General features: G+C 43.8%; 1 protein-coding gene across 3 annotated transcripts in view; it reads right to left on the bottom strand.

Annotated features, from left to right (window-relative positions):
• Positions 1 to 7,444: 7,444 nt before the first annotated feature.
• The window catches only part of PALM2 (paralemmin 2), a 379,963-nt gene continuing 370,480 nt past the window's right edge, over positions 7,445 to 16,927 (bottom strand). For 2 of the 3 annotated variants that reach the window (NM_001371509.2, NM_001193034.4), the window contains 1 exon segment: positions 7,445 to 11,394. In NM_001371509.2, coding sequence (NP_001358438.1) covers positions 11,296 to 11,394 — 99 coding nt within the window. In that variant the 3' untranslated portion in view covers positions 7,445 to 11,295. 3 annotated transcript variants of the gene reach the window in all.

Raw genomic sequence — 16,927 nt, 5'->3', positions numbered from 1 at the left:
AGCACTGCTGGCCAGCTGGTCCATCCCTCCCTGAAACAACTTATGAACCCATGGGAAAAGAACACCGTTTATCTTGAGTTAGTGCAGCTAACGGTCACTGCCATACTCCAGCAGCTCTGGAGATAAGCATGAGGTCATTCCAGATCAGCTGAGATTAACCCAGACTAAACAATATGGCAGCCACCAGAAACTTCTTCAGGTCAATCAGTATGGCTTGCAACCAAAGCCAGAGAAACCAGCACAAGTATAAGCAGCTGCTTGACCCTGAGAGGCTCGGAAAAGCCCTCCTCAGCTGCCCTTGAGTGAGATGCAGGTCACGTGACTGACAGACATCTGAACACTGTTAACTTATTTGTATCTGTGTGTGTCCTTGTGGCTTCATAGCCTGGGCTAAACATCCCTTTAGTCCCCTTAAGCATGCCAGTTCTGTTCCCATCATACGCAGGGCTTGTGGAATGTGGGTATGCAATGTGATATTTGGGGAGCACAAGGAGATGTGCGTTAGCCTTTGTGCTAAGATAGAGGGGCTATCTCAAGCCATCCAGAGGATTTTTCAGGACTAACGGGTAGTTCTACATTAACCTGACCTGGTAACTATTCTTCCTGCGGTTTGTGCAATTATAAATATAGGAAGAGATAAACTAGATGTGGACTGTGTCATGAAGGAAGATGTGCAAACTTAAGCAAGTTTTAGCAACTTATTTAGTCCTTATTCCTTTGGACTTCATTTGAGTTGTGGTTGCAGTGGAAATCCTAGAATTATATTAATCAATCCTTAGAAGCTGGTGTGCTATCTTAATAGATGCAGGGAAGCCATGCCTACAGAGGATCCAGGGAACAGGCACACCTAGGTTTTTAGTAAATGGCTTTACTGCCTCTTACCAGTTCTGAAGGCTGGACCACACCGTCTGTGACAATAGGTCCTGAGGATACGAAGAAGTGTTTGACTGTAAAAGACGGCTTAAAACAGATTGCCCTTGGACCGCAAATGCTCCGCTTGGACTGTACTGTGAGAGAGAAATAACCTTCTATCTTCTTTCAGCCACTGAATGAATTATTGGCTCACTTTGTTGACGGTCTACCTGTACCCTACCCGATAGGGAAACAGACGCTTAGAACTGGGGTGATTCCATAAAATGTGTGACCACTAGTGGGAGCCAAGAAAACAGATGCTTCAGGTTGGAGAGCTGGAGATTATTACTATGACACTCCAAAATATTTACATAACTCAGTAGGTATTTGTGATAACTCAGAGGGCAGACCACTCGCCTAGTGCTCAGGGAAGCAACTGGGAAGGGCCAAATTTTTGTTGTGTGTTGGCTTTTAGTGACAGCGGCTGCCTTTAACAGAGACTGTCCATGTCCTACGCATATCCCCACACTTCTGCCACTTCAATGTACAAGCCCAATTTTCAACTGTCATAGTTCCATCTCCCTCTTGATGCTGAAGATAGGCTCTACTAGAACGCAGAGCCAGCTCAGGCCCAAGACCAGAGGTCTAAACACACTGAATCAAGTCAGTGAGAAGGAAAATTGGGGAGGTCAGTCAGACTCAGACTTTGGTGCAGACTGCCTGGGTTTGAATTCTCCTCTCACCTTGATCATATCCTCCAGAGCAAGTTACTCAACCACTCATTTGTAAAATGGAGCTAATATTAATAGGTGCCTCAAGGAAGTGTTTTAAAAAACTTCAGGAAATAATCCATGTAAAGTACTCAGCACAGCGCCCTGTGCACAGCTCGCCCTTAAGAACTACTGGCCCTACACCCATGGCTGATTCATGTTAATGTATGGCAAAAACCACTACAATATTGTAAAGTAATGAACGTCCAATTTAAAACAAACAAGAATTACTGGCCCTGAGTGGAGGAAGCGTGCAGGAGTCTGCTGCCATCTGGCGACAACTATCAGTTTTCCACTGAAGTGTAAATGTAAATGAAAGGCCACATTTGACCTCCATGTATTGTGCAAGTGGCGTTTTCATTGCAGTGCTTTTGGAGTAGCTGTATGTAGATCTCCACAGATTTCTGTCTTGTAGGACGAGTAGGAAAGCTCCTCCTGACCCCCTAGGAAGGTTCTTGGCTATGGAAGCTGCTTTTGGAGACCACTGCCACCTACTGGCCACCTTGCATACTTGCAGCCAAGGTGAGCATCTTGAATTAAATGGAAAACGTTGAGAATACTGAGAGGAATTCCACCAACCCCACGATCTGATTCTGCAACTTTCAAGTTCATCTTGGGAAGTTCCTTCCTAAATCTCTCCTTGAAAGTTCCTTCCTAAATATCTCCTTGTAAGTTCCTAGACCTCTGACTCTCCATTGATGACTCTTGGGATCTTTCTGGCTTTTACAAAACATCTTAATCACTTGGATAGTTCTCTCTTGCCCAGAATAGAATATGGGTTCCCCCCAACGTGAGAAGGAAAGTTAAACGCATCTGAGGCACTATAGGTGACCACAGGGAGGCCCTATTTAGTAGGCGGGTGTGGAAACATTGCTTGACCTTGCAAAGAACCATAGCATCAGACAATGACGCTCAAAGCTTGCTCTGTGTTACAGTCCCCTGGGATGCTTTTAATTTCTACTGATGCCTGGGCTCCAGCCCACACCATTTGCAAGCATGCTAAGTTGCTTCATTCGTGTCTGACTCTGTGCAACCCTATGGACTGTAGCCCACCAGGCTCCTCTGTCCATGGGATTCTCCAGGCAAGAATACTGCAGTGGGTTGCCATTTCCTTCTCCAGGGGAGCTTCCCGACCCAGGGATCGAAACTGTGTCTCTTATGTCTCCTGCAGTTATTTTTCAGTTTTAATTTGGACTTCCCTGGAGGCTCAGACGGCAAAGAATCTGCCAGCAATTCAGGAGACCCAGGTTTGATCCCTGGGTCGGGAAGATCCTCTGGAGAAGGGAATGGCAATCCAATCCACTATTCTTGCTTGGAGAATCCCATGGACAGAGGAGCCTGGAGAATCCCATGGACAGAGGAGCCTGGAGAATCCCATGGACAGAGGAGCCTGGAGGGCTACAGTTCATGGGGTCACAAAGAGTCGGACATGACTGAGCGACTCACACACACACACATATTGGCAGGCAAGTTCTTTACCACTAGCGCCACCTGGGAAGCTCCTACCAATTGAATCCAAATGCTAAAGTTCTCCAGGTGATGCAGATGGAGTCAGAATTGAGAAGAGCTGCACTAGATCAAGTCATCCTGACCCCTCATCTTGCATCTCATCATCCTGACCCCTCATCTTGCATCTCATCTTAAATTATGCAACCATGTTATTCAAACAAATGCGTGTCACTGAGTCGATGTTGCTATTACTCTACAAAGACCTTCCAAAGCTTTAACTTCCCTTGATCTCACCCTGAAATTAAAGTCGGAACATATACACTTTGTTCTCAGCCCTGGTTAGAAGGTTCTCAAACAGTCTAACTGAAATTCAGATCCTGCTTCACCAAGACCCACCAACTGGTAGGTTGCTGTGCTGGGCAAACAGTGGCCCCAAGAATATTCAAAACCATCCCCAAACCACATGTATCTGCAGCTTATAAATCCTTCATCAATTCTCCAGTTTTCAAACATAAATTGTTTGCCCAGACCCTATTCATTACTTACACTCCAGACCAGTGATTTTCAAAGTGAGGCCCTTTGGACAAGCAGCAGCATTCCAGAAGACTAGTTAGAAAATTCTTAGGCTGCATACCCAGCCCTTCAGAATCAGAAACTGCATACAAGTCCAGGTCTCTGGTTAACAAGCCCTCCAAGTGTTGCAGAGGTCCACTCAGAAGTTTGACAAACAGCTCTCCTCCCCAGAGGTGAATCACAGTTACCAGCTGAACGCCACGGCAGAGGCAGAATGTTCTCTAAATGGGAGGGCAGGGAAAAACCAAAGAAGGAGAAGAAAGATTTTTAACTTTACTTCTCCAGGAAACCAGTGGATCCGCTCCACTTGTGCAGAGCCCACCACCTGTGGACTTGGAGCAAAGCATCCGGTTAATCCTCCCATAAGGTTAATTGACACTGAGATCACTGTACCTTGGTGGAAATTTTTTAAAAAGTCTCTATCAGGCAAACATTTCTTCTCTGAGAGAAAGTATCTGAAATGCTTGGGTGACAGCTAGGAATTCTGGTGTGGACCTTGGAATTTCCCAAGGTCCCTTCTTTATCTTAATGTCATCGGGTACACTTCAAACTTTTTGAATTCTTCCTTTTAATTCCCCACTTGTTCTCTGTCCCCCTAAGAGCCCAATTCTGAGTTTTGAGTGGGTTGTGTGCAGAGAGGGCTATAGTCACCACCCTCTTGTGGCTGAAGGAGCTCATAATTAAAAGGGGCAATGCATCAAAGGAACCTCATTATTCATCTCTTTGCACCAGTAAAACCAGGGGAGCTGATGAGGAATCTAAAAAACAAATGATACAAATGAACTCATAGACAAAACAGACCCACAGACATAGAAAACACGGCTTTGGTTACCAAAGGGGGAAGCATGGGTGTGGTGGGGCTGTGCTGGGGGCGGTTAAACTAGGGAGTGTGGGATTAACATATACACACAACTATATATAAAATAGATAATCAACAAGAATTACCGTATGGCACATGGAACTATACTATTTTGTAATAAGCTATGAGGAAAGAGAATCTGAAAAAAATAGAATTGTATATATAACTGAAGCACTTTGCCGTACCCCTAAAACTAACACAACATTGTACACCAACTTTACTTCAAAAAAAAAAAAAAACAACAGAGGAGTTGAGCCCAGGGTAGCGGCCATATGTCCCCTCCAGCTTCCCACTGATGCCCTAACTAGGGAGCCAAAGGCCTGCACACCTGCCCTCTGTTCATGACAGGTTAATCCCTCACATCGGTGGGTTTTCGGGAAGAGCCTCATCAGTAAAAATCACCCCAAATTCCTTTTACTCTGTTATCAGGCTTCAAGTTCCACCCACTCCCTGGCGCTACACAGCCTGAGTGCCCAGCAGCCCTGCCCACCGAATCTGTTCTGTTTGCCTGAACTCACCTGGCGCTGCCTGATGCCCTCAGCCGTTAGTAGTGATGGATGGAAAGAGGACCAGGGTGCTTAATCAATGGATGATGACAATTCTTCTGCTCTTGGTTCCTGGGGGAACCTCAAGGACAGCAAGATTTCTTCATTAGCTGGTGGCTGAATGTTGGCCTGAAGAACTCCTCTTTTCAACCTCAGGCTGCGTGGCCACCTTGGTTCCTTTGCCTGGACTTTTCTTCCAGTTCCTTGAGTCCCCCATCCTTTTGTTTTTTGCCACGGCTTTCATTGTGGTATAACTTACATACCATTAGATGTACTCATTTCCAAGTGTTCGATTCAAAGATTTTTAGTAAACGTTGTGCAACTATCACAATTCAATTTTAGCACCTTTTGATCACCCATTTGCAGTCACGTCTGGTTCCTTTTTGGCAATGGGAAGCCTGGGTCATCCTTTCCCACTATCTCCTGGGAGAGCTGATCCCAAAGGAAAGAGCCCAGAAGGAGTTCATTCAAATAAAGAAACTTTATCAGAATGAAGTGGCTGCCACCAAAACTCTGCTCTCCCCCAAGACTCCAGCCCCTGTCATGGCTTTGGCCTTGGTTCACAAGAGCCTGCAGGAGGAGGTGTGGTAAGGTCACCCAGACCCCCACACAGCATCAGATCTACTGGATCTTGCATGTGAAGTTGCCAATGTGCATTTTTATGGGAAGAGTGGGTAAGGTAACACTTGAATCAGAGTGCCCAGGTTAAAATTCAAGTGCTACTATTTATGAGCTCTGTGGCCTCTGTTTTCTAACCAGTCAAATGGATATCAGAACAGTTCAACCCCAGGGAATTTCCCAGGATTTAGTAGTTAGGACTTCCCACTCTCAATGGCACAGCCTGGGTTTGATACCTGGCTGGGGAACTAAGATCCCACAAGCTGTGTGGCTCAGTCAAAAAAAAAAGCCCCCAAAGACAAACAGAAACCAAAACAGAATGCCCTATGTAATGTCCTAAGAAATAGACTACATTTGTGGAAATTGTAGAAAATGCCTGTCACTTTCTCAGTGCTTCATAAATGCTGCCTACTCATCTGCCATGTGTGAAATGGATAGCTAGAGGGAAGCTCCTGTGTAACACAGGGATCTCTGCCTGGTGCTTTGTAATGACCTGGGAGTGGGGGGTGAGGGGTGGAAAGGCGGTGCAAGAGGGAGGGGGCACATGTATACTTATAGCTGATTCATGTCGTGGTCAGGCAGAAACCAACACATTGTAAAGCAATTATCCTCCAATTAAAAATACATTTTTAAAATGTTAATACGTTACTGTTTATAGAGTTTGATCAAATTTTCGAAGAGGCCTGATCCTACTCCCTTCCCCCAAAATTGAGAACTCCCATCACACGGAGACTGGACATGATGCCATAAGGAAGAACAGGAGAATATGACTGGAATCCTGGGTGGTGTGGGGTAGGGGTGGGGAAAACTGGAAGAAGGTACATAAATGGGGAGAGATGAAGAAAGAAGCAGCTGAAAGGAGACCCCGGGGAGAGAGAGAGACAAGAAGGTGCTAAGGAAGAACAGGCAACTCAAGGTCTGGGTGCAAGTTAGTTCCAGGGGTTAAGATGAAAAACAGCCTAGCGTGGCTAGAGACTCGGGATGGGGGTGAGGAAGTGGAGGGCGGGCAGGAGGAAATCAGGGGAGGAAGCTTTGGTTCACCTGTGGTCTCAGATGCTTGGTAAAGTCTGAAATTCTCTATGCCTCAGAGGAGAGCCCATAGTGTCAAAGAGTTGAACACGACTGAAGCAACTTATGGCACCCCACTCCAGTACTCTTGCCTGGAAAATCCCATGGACGGAGGAGCCTGGAAGGCTGCAGCCCATGGGGTTGCTGAGGGTTGGACACGACTGAGCGACTTCACTTTCATGCATTGGAGAAGGAAATGGCAACCCACTCCAGTGTTCTTGCCTGGAGAATCCCAGGGAGGGGGGAGCCTGGCGGGCTGCCGTCTATGGGGTCACACAGACATGACTGAAGCGACTTAGCACCCACGCAGAGCCAAATGTGGGTGCTGGGAATGGAATGGATAATAAAAATTAGAGCCTAAGGGCAGAGAGTGAGCATCACTGTTCACCCTGCCCTTCGCCCCACCGTCTCTGACCTTGGAATCTACCTCCCTCCTCAGGAGGCACCCATGTCACGTCCGTCGGTCCCATCGGTTTCCAGTCTAGCCAGGGCAGCTGGACCCAACACGGCAAAAGGGGCACTGCCAACAGCCTGTCGAAGGTCTGCCCCACCAGCTCGTGTTGCTTTCTTGGTTCCAAATATGCAAGAAGCAATGCTCCCCCGTGGAATCAGAGGCAAGGGCACTGGCCACCCTCAGGCAGTGCGGTCTCCAACTCCCCACCCCAGTCAAACAAGCGGCCATCACTTATAAAAACACAACACACACTGGGTTTTAATGAGAAAATAATTGTATACTTGCATTGAATGCCTCACAATCACTATAAAACCAAAGCAGGATAATAACATTGAAGTGGTTAACATACACAGGAGAGCCAGAGTATCATTTTCAAACACAGTATTGCTGCTTTTTGCCCCCTCCTCCAAAAAAGGGAAAAAAAAATGTCATTTGGGTAAAGAGCAACACAAAATCAAAATTGGCAGCTCACTCACTGAATGCTTAAAATTCAGGAAATTGGTTCTGTCACTAAAACTGGATATAGTCACCATCTCTAAACACATAGGTTATTATTTTTTTTTCCAATACATAGTTTAATGACATCCATTCTTTAGTTGGAAAAAATGTTAATTATTTGTCTTCAGAGACAAGAGTCAACACTGTCTTAGTGTTCCTTGTTATGCTGTGTGTGTGTGTTGTGTATATATGTGGACACTGAGCTATATACGGTTTATACATCACTGTCTACGGTGGGCAGCATGCACAGGTGTAAAAAGGCAAGGAGACTGCATGTGTCCTTCACGCGGGACACAGCCCAGCCTCCTGCCACTGACAGACCCTGTTTCCATAATTTCTGGATGAGAAAGCCAAGGAATGTCAGTAGGTAATCAGTTCCGGAAGAAAGTGGACATCTATAAACACTGTGGAATGGAATACTTTCAGGAAAGCTTTTAATATCTACGGAATCTAAACATTTGTTCTAGCTGAGATTAACAAGCTTGCGTGCTATTTGGGGGCAGGGATGAGCATCAGAGGCCGATGTGTGGACAAGCCTCTTCCTCTCAATGGATGAGGCAGGAGTGATTTTCCTCCAGGTCTGCTGCATCTTCACATGGTTTAAGGGGTTCATTTGGGATCCCAGAGCCTAGCATAGTGATATGTACAAAGCCATGGCCCAATGTTTCTTAAATGAGTAAAAAAAACTCAAGAGCGCAGAGAAAACCTGGCTCTTCCAAGGGAACTGTAATGGACATTTTAACAGGGTTGTAACTGAGTGGAACAGCAGTCATCAGAAGGCAGCAGAAGGGAACAAGCAAAGGCTGGAGATGTGGGGGCCACAGTTAAACGGCTTTGTGACTGTGAGGGGGTCACGGAAACTCTGCATTTGTTGCCTACTCAAAGCACGGACCAAAGGATCCCAACTCTGTAACTCTACGCAATCAATGTGTCTGGTTCAATCAACTGTAGTCAAAGACCGATTTATCTGCCTCCACAGCAAGTGCAGGAATTGCGTGGCCTTCTAAGCTTTCTTTTCAGCTGCCCATTCTCTTCTCAAATGGAGGTTTAAGGTGGGTACACATTTTCCTTCAAAACAGAACCAAACACTTCAGGCAAGTCCTGAGGATTGTTTCCTCTTTCGAAAGATGGGGAGTCCATCTGTATCTAGTCTATGGCCGTGACCAGATCCAGAGTTAGTCCAGAAATCACGAAGCATAGAACACTTTGCTCTCCAGGCATCCGAGCAGCCTCTGTGTCCCTGGGCCACACGATGCTACTGTCGCATCAGTGGTCATTCCCATGCCTGTCTTGGGAACAATGCTGGAAATCCTCAGGGTACTCTCCTGTCACTGATCAGGACTCCTCATCTCATTTTCCTGGGAACGTCTGTCTCTGTGCCAGCCTCTCCCACTTGAAAAAAGAATTCCTAACAGCAGGCATCTTATTTGTCACGTATCTCCAGTGGTTAGCACATTTTGTTGACTCTTCATTCGGAATGCTCAGGGCCGTGAGCCATTTGAAGATGGCGCTAATTACCCATCTGTAGAATTTGGCTTCAAATTGCAGGTTCCCTTGGCAGTTTCAAAGTTGTAAGTTACCCGACAGCTCCATTTCTACTTTGTGTCCACCACTTGTTTATGAATAAACTTTCCCCTAAAGCCGACATTAGTCTAATAAAAGAAGCAAAGATAGTGTGCATGACATCTACATACAAATTTTGTGGAACTGCTACTTGTCAGAATAACCTATTAGCGCTTATGACAGAATAATATAAAAACAAAAAGGAATTTTAGTGAGGTCTAACTTACTTATTGCTTTTTTTTAAAAAAACACAGTTTTAAAACAAAGGGCACAATATTGTAAAGTGATTATCCTCTAATTTAAAGAAAAAACAAAGGGGACCAAAAAAAAAAAGAATGCTGGTCAGTATTTTTCTCATGGCCAGAGTTAAAAAATTTCTCATCCAGAAATTGAGGGCATTCCATGATTGAATGCCCTGATCATATTGCTTTAAAAGACAAAAAGAGTAAAGCTGGCATCCTTTAGCCTATACTAAGCATGAATACAAAGCATGAGAATAAATATGAAACTTTCCTAAATGTCAAATTACAAAACTGCTCAAAACTTTGCCATTGTGACTCATGCAAATACCATGTTAGGTCAACTTAATATTACAAATACTGTATCAGCTCGGAGCCTCTATATCCTTTTCATAAAAAAGAAATTCTCGCTCACTCCTGACGCTGGCAAACAGCTTTGGAGGAAGTAAGTGGATACCTTTGTCCCATGACCATTCTGGAATTTTACTCCTCACACACACACACACACACACACCCTTACTCGTGAGCACTCACGCGCTTTGCAAAAATACACAAAGGCGTGTGCGGACACATAGGCACGTGCGTGCGTGCGCACACACACACACCCATCTTTAGGATTTGTAGCTGATCCTAAGCCTGCACTTAAACTTCTATATTTTTCTCTGTATCATCCTGAAAAATACTGGTTGCTCAGCAAAAATAATCTCTCTTACTTCCTCATTTTCCCACTCTTTCTCCCTCCCTTATTCTCTACCTTTCATGAGCTTTCTTTACTGCTTCCTTTCCCTGACTAATCCAAAATAATCTATCATCTTCCTACTCCCTTGAAGGTTCACTTTATATATAAAATATAGTTATAAACACCTCTTTATTTCTCATCTACCTCTCCAAGGCAGAGTTCGCCCTTGTTTCGATTATTGCCATTCTAAAAACACCCCTCCCCTCTTGAACCATGCTGTTCAATGTGTACAGGTTTTATACATGGATAGATTCCCCCACCCCATCATAAAAATAGTTGTTGCCCCCTAAATATAGTCTTCATATAAAGAAACAGAATTGTGAAAATGTGTTCTCATAAACTGTAGCTCAGTCAGTATCATAAGCAGACAAGACCCTAAAGGTAAAATAATCTATTTGGTTTGGCTTTCTGCCCCCACTTCCTCAACCTCCTAATGTAGAACAGATTGTGTTTGCAACAGGAAGAAATCCTGTCTTCAAAATACGGATTGTGATCATTCATGGCTCCTAATTAAAAACAATTAAATGAAAGAGATATGGGACGAGAGTTGCCTCTTCTGGGCAAATGGAGAGAAACCTTATTTTGTGGCTGCTGGAGTAAATGGAGTTGGTCCGCCACCTGCGATGTGGTCACGGGTGGGAACTGGTGCAGGCGCAGGGAAGTACCCTCAGCCAGGTGGACGGCGCCAGCTTCTCAGATTCTCCAAAGGGCCACATCTCCACTGTTTTCCTCACCACCCAGGCAGCCTGGTCTCTTCTGCCTGGAGCAACCATGTCGGTTTGCTCATAATTTCTTTGTCCTTTTGGATCAACTGTGGTCCAAACCCAGGCGATCCTTTTGAGTCACACACACACACACACACACAATCCTTTTCCTTTTGACTCCCAGGAGTTTGAGTTTGGTGGGTGGACTGCTTTTTCACTGTAGATTATAACTTCTGGCCTGCATAAGGATTGCTGAGTTCGTTTGCACTTTAATAAATATTCTATTAAAATGCTTTGACTGTTGATTTCTTGGTTTCTTGGGAGCCCAAGCACCAAAGAAGCTTCCTGGGTGGAAGGAAGTTGATTATTCATTGTTTTCTTCCTCTTGGTTGGCATAGATCCCCGCCTCCCAGCGCAAAGCCAATGCGCTCTTTCTTCGATTAACCCGTGTGGCCTCAAGGACCTAAGAGAGAAGGAAAAAAATTACACAGAGTTCATGGATATCAATCACATACACAAACTGACTTCTCTGTTTCTTTTCTCCTTTCCCTCCCTCAACAGTATCTACTGAATGAGGAAAGTGGGAAACTGTCTGAGCCAGCTGGGAGACCGGAGAGAATGAAAGTGAAGGTGGGTGGTGGGAGGTCCTGGGGGCGCCATCATCTCACAGCCAAGTTCACTTGCCATCTGACCCATCATTCTCAGTATAGAGAGATTTAATTTCCCTGAAATGTTCTGCAAGTTTCCTAGAATTAAATTTGGCCCTGCATCAAGCTTTTTGATAACAAAGCGATCGCTACACACTCTAGATGAGCGCAGTCTGTTGGCAATGTTCTGCATCTGGACTATCCAGTATGGCAGCTACTGAGTGCTTAGAACATGGCTCGTGTGGCTGAGAAACTACACACTTGATTTCAGTAGCCTCTTGGATCTAGTGACTACCACATTAGCACAGCTATGAATGGTCTTAGTCTCCAGAAAAGAATTCCAAACAACGGAACCAGTGCGGAATCATTCCATCAAACTTTATGGACCTACGCAAGCTGTGATCTTATTTATATCACAAAAATCTACTTTGGTATAATTAAGCTCGCAAGAAGAATTAAGTGGGGGGAAAAAAAGAGCTTCTGAAGCCAATAATAAAGGAATCTGGGCATGCTGATGTAGCATCAGGGCTACAGGTACTCATTAAGGAAATGGAAGGTGACAACGTTGAGAACAAATTGGTTCACCACCATCGGGGTGAGCCACCCTCCCTCTGGTTCCCTAGAAGAGCCTGTGGACTCCAGGGGAAACCTTCAGCCAGTCTGCTCCTGCTTGAGTTTGATCCAGATGACATCCGCATGAAGGACATTTAGGTTGCCAAAGCAGGAGAAACGGTTCAATTTCACAGTGCTACGCCAAAAGCAAGCCCATGCACACCAGTCAGTTCAGTTATTGTGGCTCTGGCTTAGGATGCACAGTTTCTGAATTTAAAGAAAAGTCCAGTAGAGCCAAGACTGGTTGGTTATCCAACCAATATGGAATGAAGCTTTTGTTTATGTGAAGAACAATCATTCTGGCAAGCGACAGAGATGCTGACAACTTCAGAGAAGCAAGGAGATAAAGGTTTACAAGCAGTGCTGGGAGCCCAGACATAAGCAGATTCTGGACAGATAAAGGTCTAGGCGGGGCAAGGGGAGCAGGGGGAGGAATCTCAGTTTGCTTCTCTGCACCTCTGATAAATTAATGGACTTCTCAGAGCTGCAGTGCACTTTTCTCCGGGAAGGCTTCCCTAGTCCTCCTAGGAGGGACGGCTGGACAGGACATATGGGACACAACTCGGTCAGGTCTCCTGAAGGGATGTTCATCATGAAGAACATAAGCCATGCCCTAAAGTGTTGGTGTATAAGCATGTCATCGTCACTTAGTCAATATCTAAGAATAAGACATCAGTAGAAGGATGCTTCCAAGCCTGGCAGAGTTAAACAGCAGTCTTCAGGTCAATGCGTGGTAGCATGGTACCGGGAAGCCGTGCGGGACTGGAATGGCAAGTGCTGAGCTTTATTTCTAGCTCTCTGCCTGGAACGTGTTGCTGCTGTTCATGGCATCTTGTGTCTCTTAAACCTTATGTATAAAGAAAGTTTATCTACAAACACAACACCTGCCCTACTTCACAGGCTTTTTCAGGAAGAGGGGTGGACTCTGAAGTCCAGGCAGACTAAGGTTAAATCCTAGTAACTACATGACCTTGGGAAGGTTTATTATTTCTGTGCCTCAGTTTCCTTATATGTAAAATGGGGATTATAAAAACTATAGTACCAAGTTGGTCTGAGGAATAAATGAGGCAATGCATGTAAAGCGTTTAGCATAGTTTCCAGGGCATAGTAAGTTCTCAAACAGTAGTTTTGCATTTCTCACATCATGTGAAAGGGCTTTATGAGCAATCAAGTGGTATTCTAACATAAGGCATTTTGACAAGGAGCTCTCCTTGTGTAAAACAGTCATATGTTTGCCCTGCAGACTGCATATACAAACCAAATGGTTTACATAAGAGCTAAAAATCAATCTAAGGTTCTGAAAAAGAGTGTCTCCTTCCATTTCAGATGGCCTTAGGCCCCGTTTTAATTCTCAGTCATGTTGAATAAATTTACTGTACTCTGTTCTTTGGGAACCTATATCAATCCAACTACCCAATCATCTTATAGATATTTCTTGGCTTTCTACCAAGTGTCGGGCATAGTACTTCATGTTTAGGACAGAAGAGTCTCTTCCCTCCTGGAGCTTAGTCACCAAAAAGTGCAATGGGCAGAGAAATGATACTTATAATTATGGAAACATTCAGCACAGCTTGGGTTTGAACATTTACTTGTGGCAACCCAAATAATTCATCTGTACCAATAATGAGCCCTCTTTTCTTCTTTCATTCCCCTATTTATATGCTCTTATCATGAGCCTGGATTTCTGATGAAATCTAAAGTTGTTAGTAAAGGCACAGATCAGATAAGCAGCAGAGCATAACTAAAAGAGCCAGTGACCTTGCTATAAAATTGTCTTCAGGTCCACGAGATTATGATCGGACTGGCTCAGGAGTGAAGCCATCCTACAACTGGCCTTTTGAAGATTCAAAAGCCAAGCCCTTGGGGAAGGTATGTAGATGAGTCTCTGCTGCACAATTAATAGAGTACTGTGTGTGTGTGAATATAGCTCTAGCAAATCTAGAACTCTTGTTCTAGATTTTTGCATATTAACTTTGTCTCCTAAAGTGTGTTCCTTTCCTTTCTGGTTTAAGAAAAGCACTTGCCTCCAGGGCTCTGATAATAATAAATACACACATCACAGGTACCATGAACCAGCTGGGGTTTTAATCCTTGCTACTGTTCTGTGGGGTTCATACCATTACTACTTGCATTTCACATATGAAAAAACTGAACCAAAAGGAGGTTTAAATAATCAGACTAGTAGAAGGAAAAGTTAACATCTGACCCCAGAACTCTGGGTATGGAGTCAATGGTCTGGAATACCATGTTCCACTGCTGCTCAGTGGCTGGGAGGAATCTGAAGGAGGAAGAATCAGAAAGGACAATATACATTCTCCATAGAAATAGAGAGAAAAAAACATAGTAAGACCTGATTTAAGGTTTTATCTTCCACAAATTAATTCAGATTTAGGTCTGGTGGGAGAAAGAAAAAAATCAATTCTCTCTGAACAGTCCTCTAATATTAATTTTTCTTTCCAATGCTTAGGGAATTCAAGTGAAGCGCTTCACTTTGAGTAGCAATCAGCCTAGACAACTTTATTTTGGGGATGTGAAACAAAAGACAGATGTGTTAAGATGTGCTAATATTTGACCCCCCATCTCTTCCACAGAAGGTAGATAGGGCCCAGTTTTATCTTCCTTGGGTGGATGAGACCAGATTTTCATCAATCTTATGTTGACTCAAAGGGAATGTGGGCTTAGGATCTAATTCTTAAACTACCTTCCCCCAACTGAGAACCACAGTTAGACACTGAAGAAGGTCCATGTAAAGATATTTGCAGTATTTATTTTATATTTTCTGGAAAAAAAAAAAAAAAACACCCACTGATAATCATCAATTCATATCTATAGTTAACTACATTTATTTTGCTAAACATGGAGATATAAAATATATTGTGTTGGCCAAAAAGATTATTCAGGTTTTCTGTAGGATGGTATAGAAAACCCAAACAAACATTTTGGGTCAAACCAAGATATTGTGCTATAGGTCAGCACAGCCAATCTGAAGAATAATTTGCAATAGGTAGTGAATGTGAGTCTGTATAAGCCCCAGAACAAGTGCTTTTACTTCTAGATATATTTGTAGACCTTCTTCCATGGGTCACACAAAGAGCTATGTACAATAACATTCACTGATTCATTGTTTGTAATGGCAAAGAAAAGATACAACTTACAGTTCGATCACCAGAAGGATAATCAATACATATGTACTCATTCAATGGAACACTATACACGGCAGCTATGATGAGTGAAGTAGAGCTGGAAGTATCAACATGGACACATTAAAAAATGATGCAGACAGAATAAAGATTACTGGGCGCTAAAATATGATACATTTATGGAAAGTTCTAGAACATGCAAAACCATTAGATATAATTTATGTATACAGACATATATAGTATATAGTATAAGGATAAAAACATGCATGGAAACAATCAATGCCAAACTCCAGAGAAGTTTTCTCTCAAGAGAGAAAGAAATGAGAGCTGGGAGAAGTAACAAGAGGGCTTGAATGGTATTGGTAATATTTATTTCTTTATAAAATATTAAGGAAATATTACAAATGACAAGAATGGACAAGGCTGGCCTCATTATTTTACTCTGTCATAGACTTGGCGCACTGGCACATCCTTGGCTCCATGGGATCACGGACATTGTTCAGGTGACTACTATCTTCTCAGAACCGAGAAAGTGCCTGATGTGTAATAGGTCCTGGATAAACTGTTAACCAGGTGAATGAATAAATGATTCTCTACAATTCTGTACATCTGCAACAAGTCTTTTAAAATAAAAATGATGCTATAGAAATTAAAAATATAAAAACCAATATGCTTTCTCATAGCACATAAATAAGTCAATATATATGTGGAAAAAATGGAAAACATTTTAAAATGTGCTTTTTCATACTACAGGTTTGAGAAATTTGTGTAGAAGGAAGTTGTAGGGTCGAGGCTTTGGGGGAAATATAATGCTTGCAGGAGCGTCCAAAACAAAAACACAGGTTTAAAGATGGCAGGGAGGGGGAACTGGATTGGTTCACAGTTGGAATAAGTTATCCTAAAGCGATGGCGTGGAGCTCTCTGGGTTTGTGTTAAGCCAAACCAAGGACTGATCCAACCCAACAGCCCCCGTCCACTTGAGCTACATGATTTTCTAACCAGACCAGAGCAGATTTGTTATCAGCTTCTAAAACAACAAACAAAAATCCAAATAGCCCATTGGTTGTGCCCTCTAGTCCAAACATCTTCCAGATCCATGAGCATGGCAAGGTCTTGTCCAGCCCAGCACACAGCACAGCAAAGCACAGTCTCATATACCACTGTTGCATAGATGCCAACATTTCAAGGCAATCATCCCATTCAGAAAAGGAAGGGAGGAAAAAAAAAACCATCAGGAAACGGCAAACCACGACAGCATGCACTTGGGTCGGGCATGCAGGAAGACCAAGACAAACAAGTGGAAAAGTACCTCGGAAGTCACCTTGCAAGACAGTAACTTAGAGGTGTACTGGCAGAGAGGGAAAAACCAGGGTTAGTAAATGGCAGAGACATGGGGAACACCCCTCAGCTGGGGACCAGCACGAGGAGGGTGGGGGCGGGGGTGGGGGGGACAGGAGGGGAAGTGACGTCAGGAGACCAGGACACACCCACACCAAGGCTTGCTTCATCTGATATCAGTTTATTAAAAAGTGTATCTTTTGTAGCAAGCAGATACCCTATTATTTCTTCATAAAAATATCAGATAAGCCAGACTTTG

The sequence above is a fragment of the Bos taurus genome, chromosome 8, assembly GCF_002263795.3.
Source record: "Bos taurus isolate L1 Dominette 01449 registration number 42190680 breed Hereford chromosome 8, ARS-UCD2.0, whole genome shotgun sequence".
Taxonomy (NCBI): domain Eukaryota; kingdom Metazoa; phylum Chordata; class Mammalia; order Artiodactyla; family Bovidae; genus Bos; species Bos taurus.
Note: the sequence above shows the minus strand (reverse complement) of the source record. Positions and strands in the feature narration are given on the sequence as shown.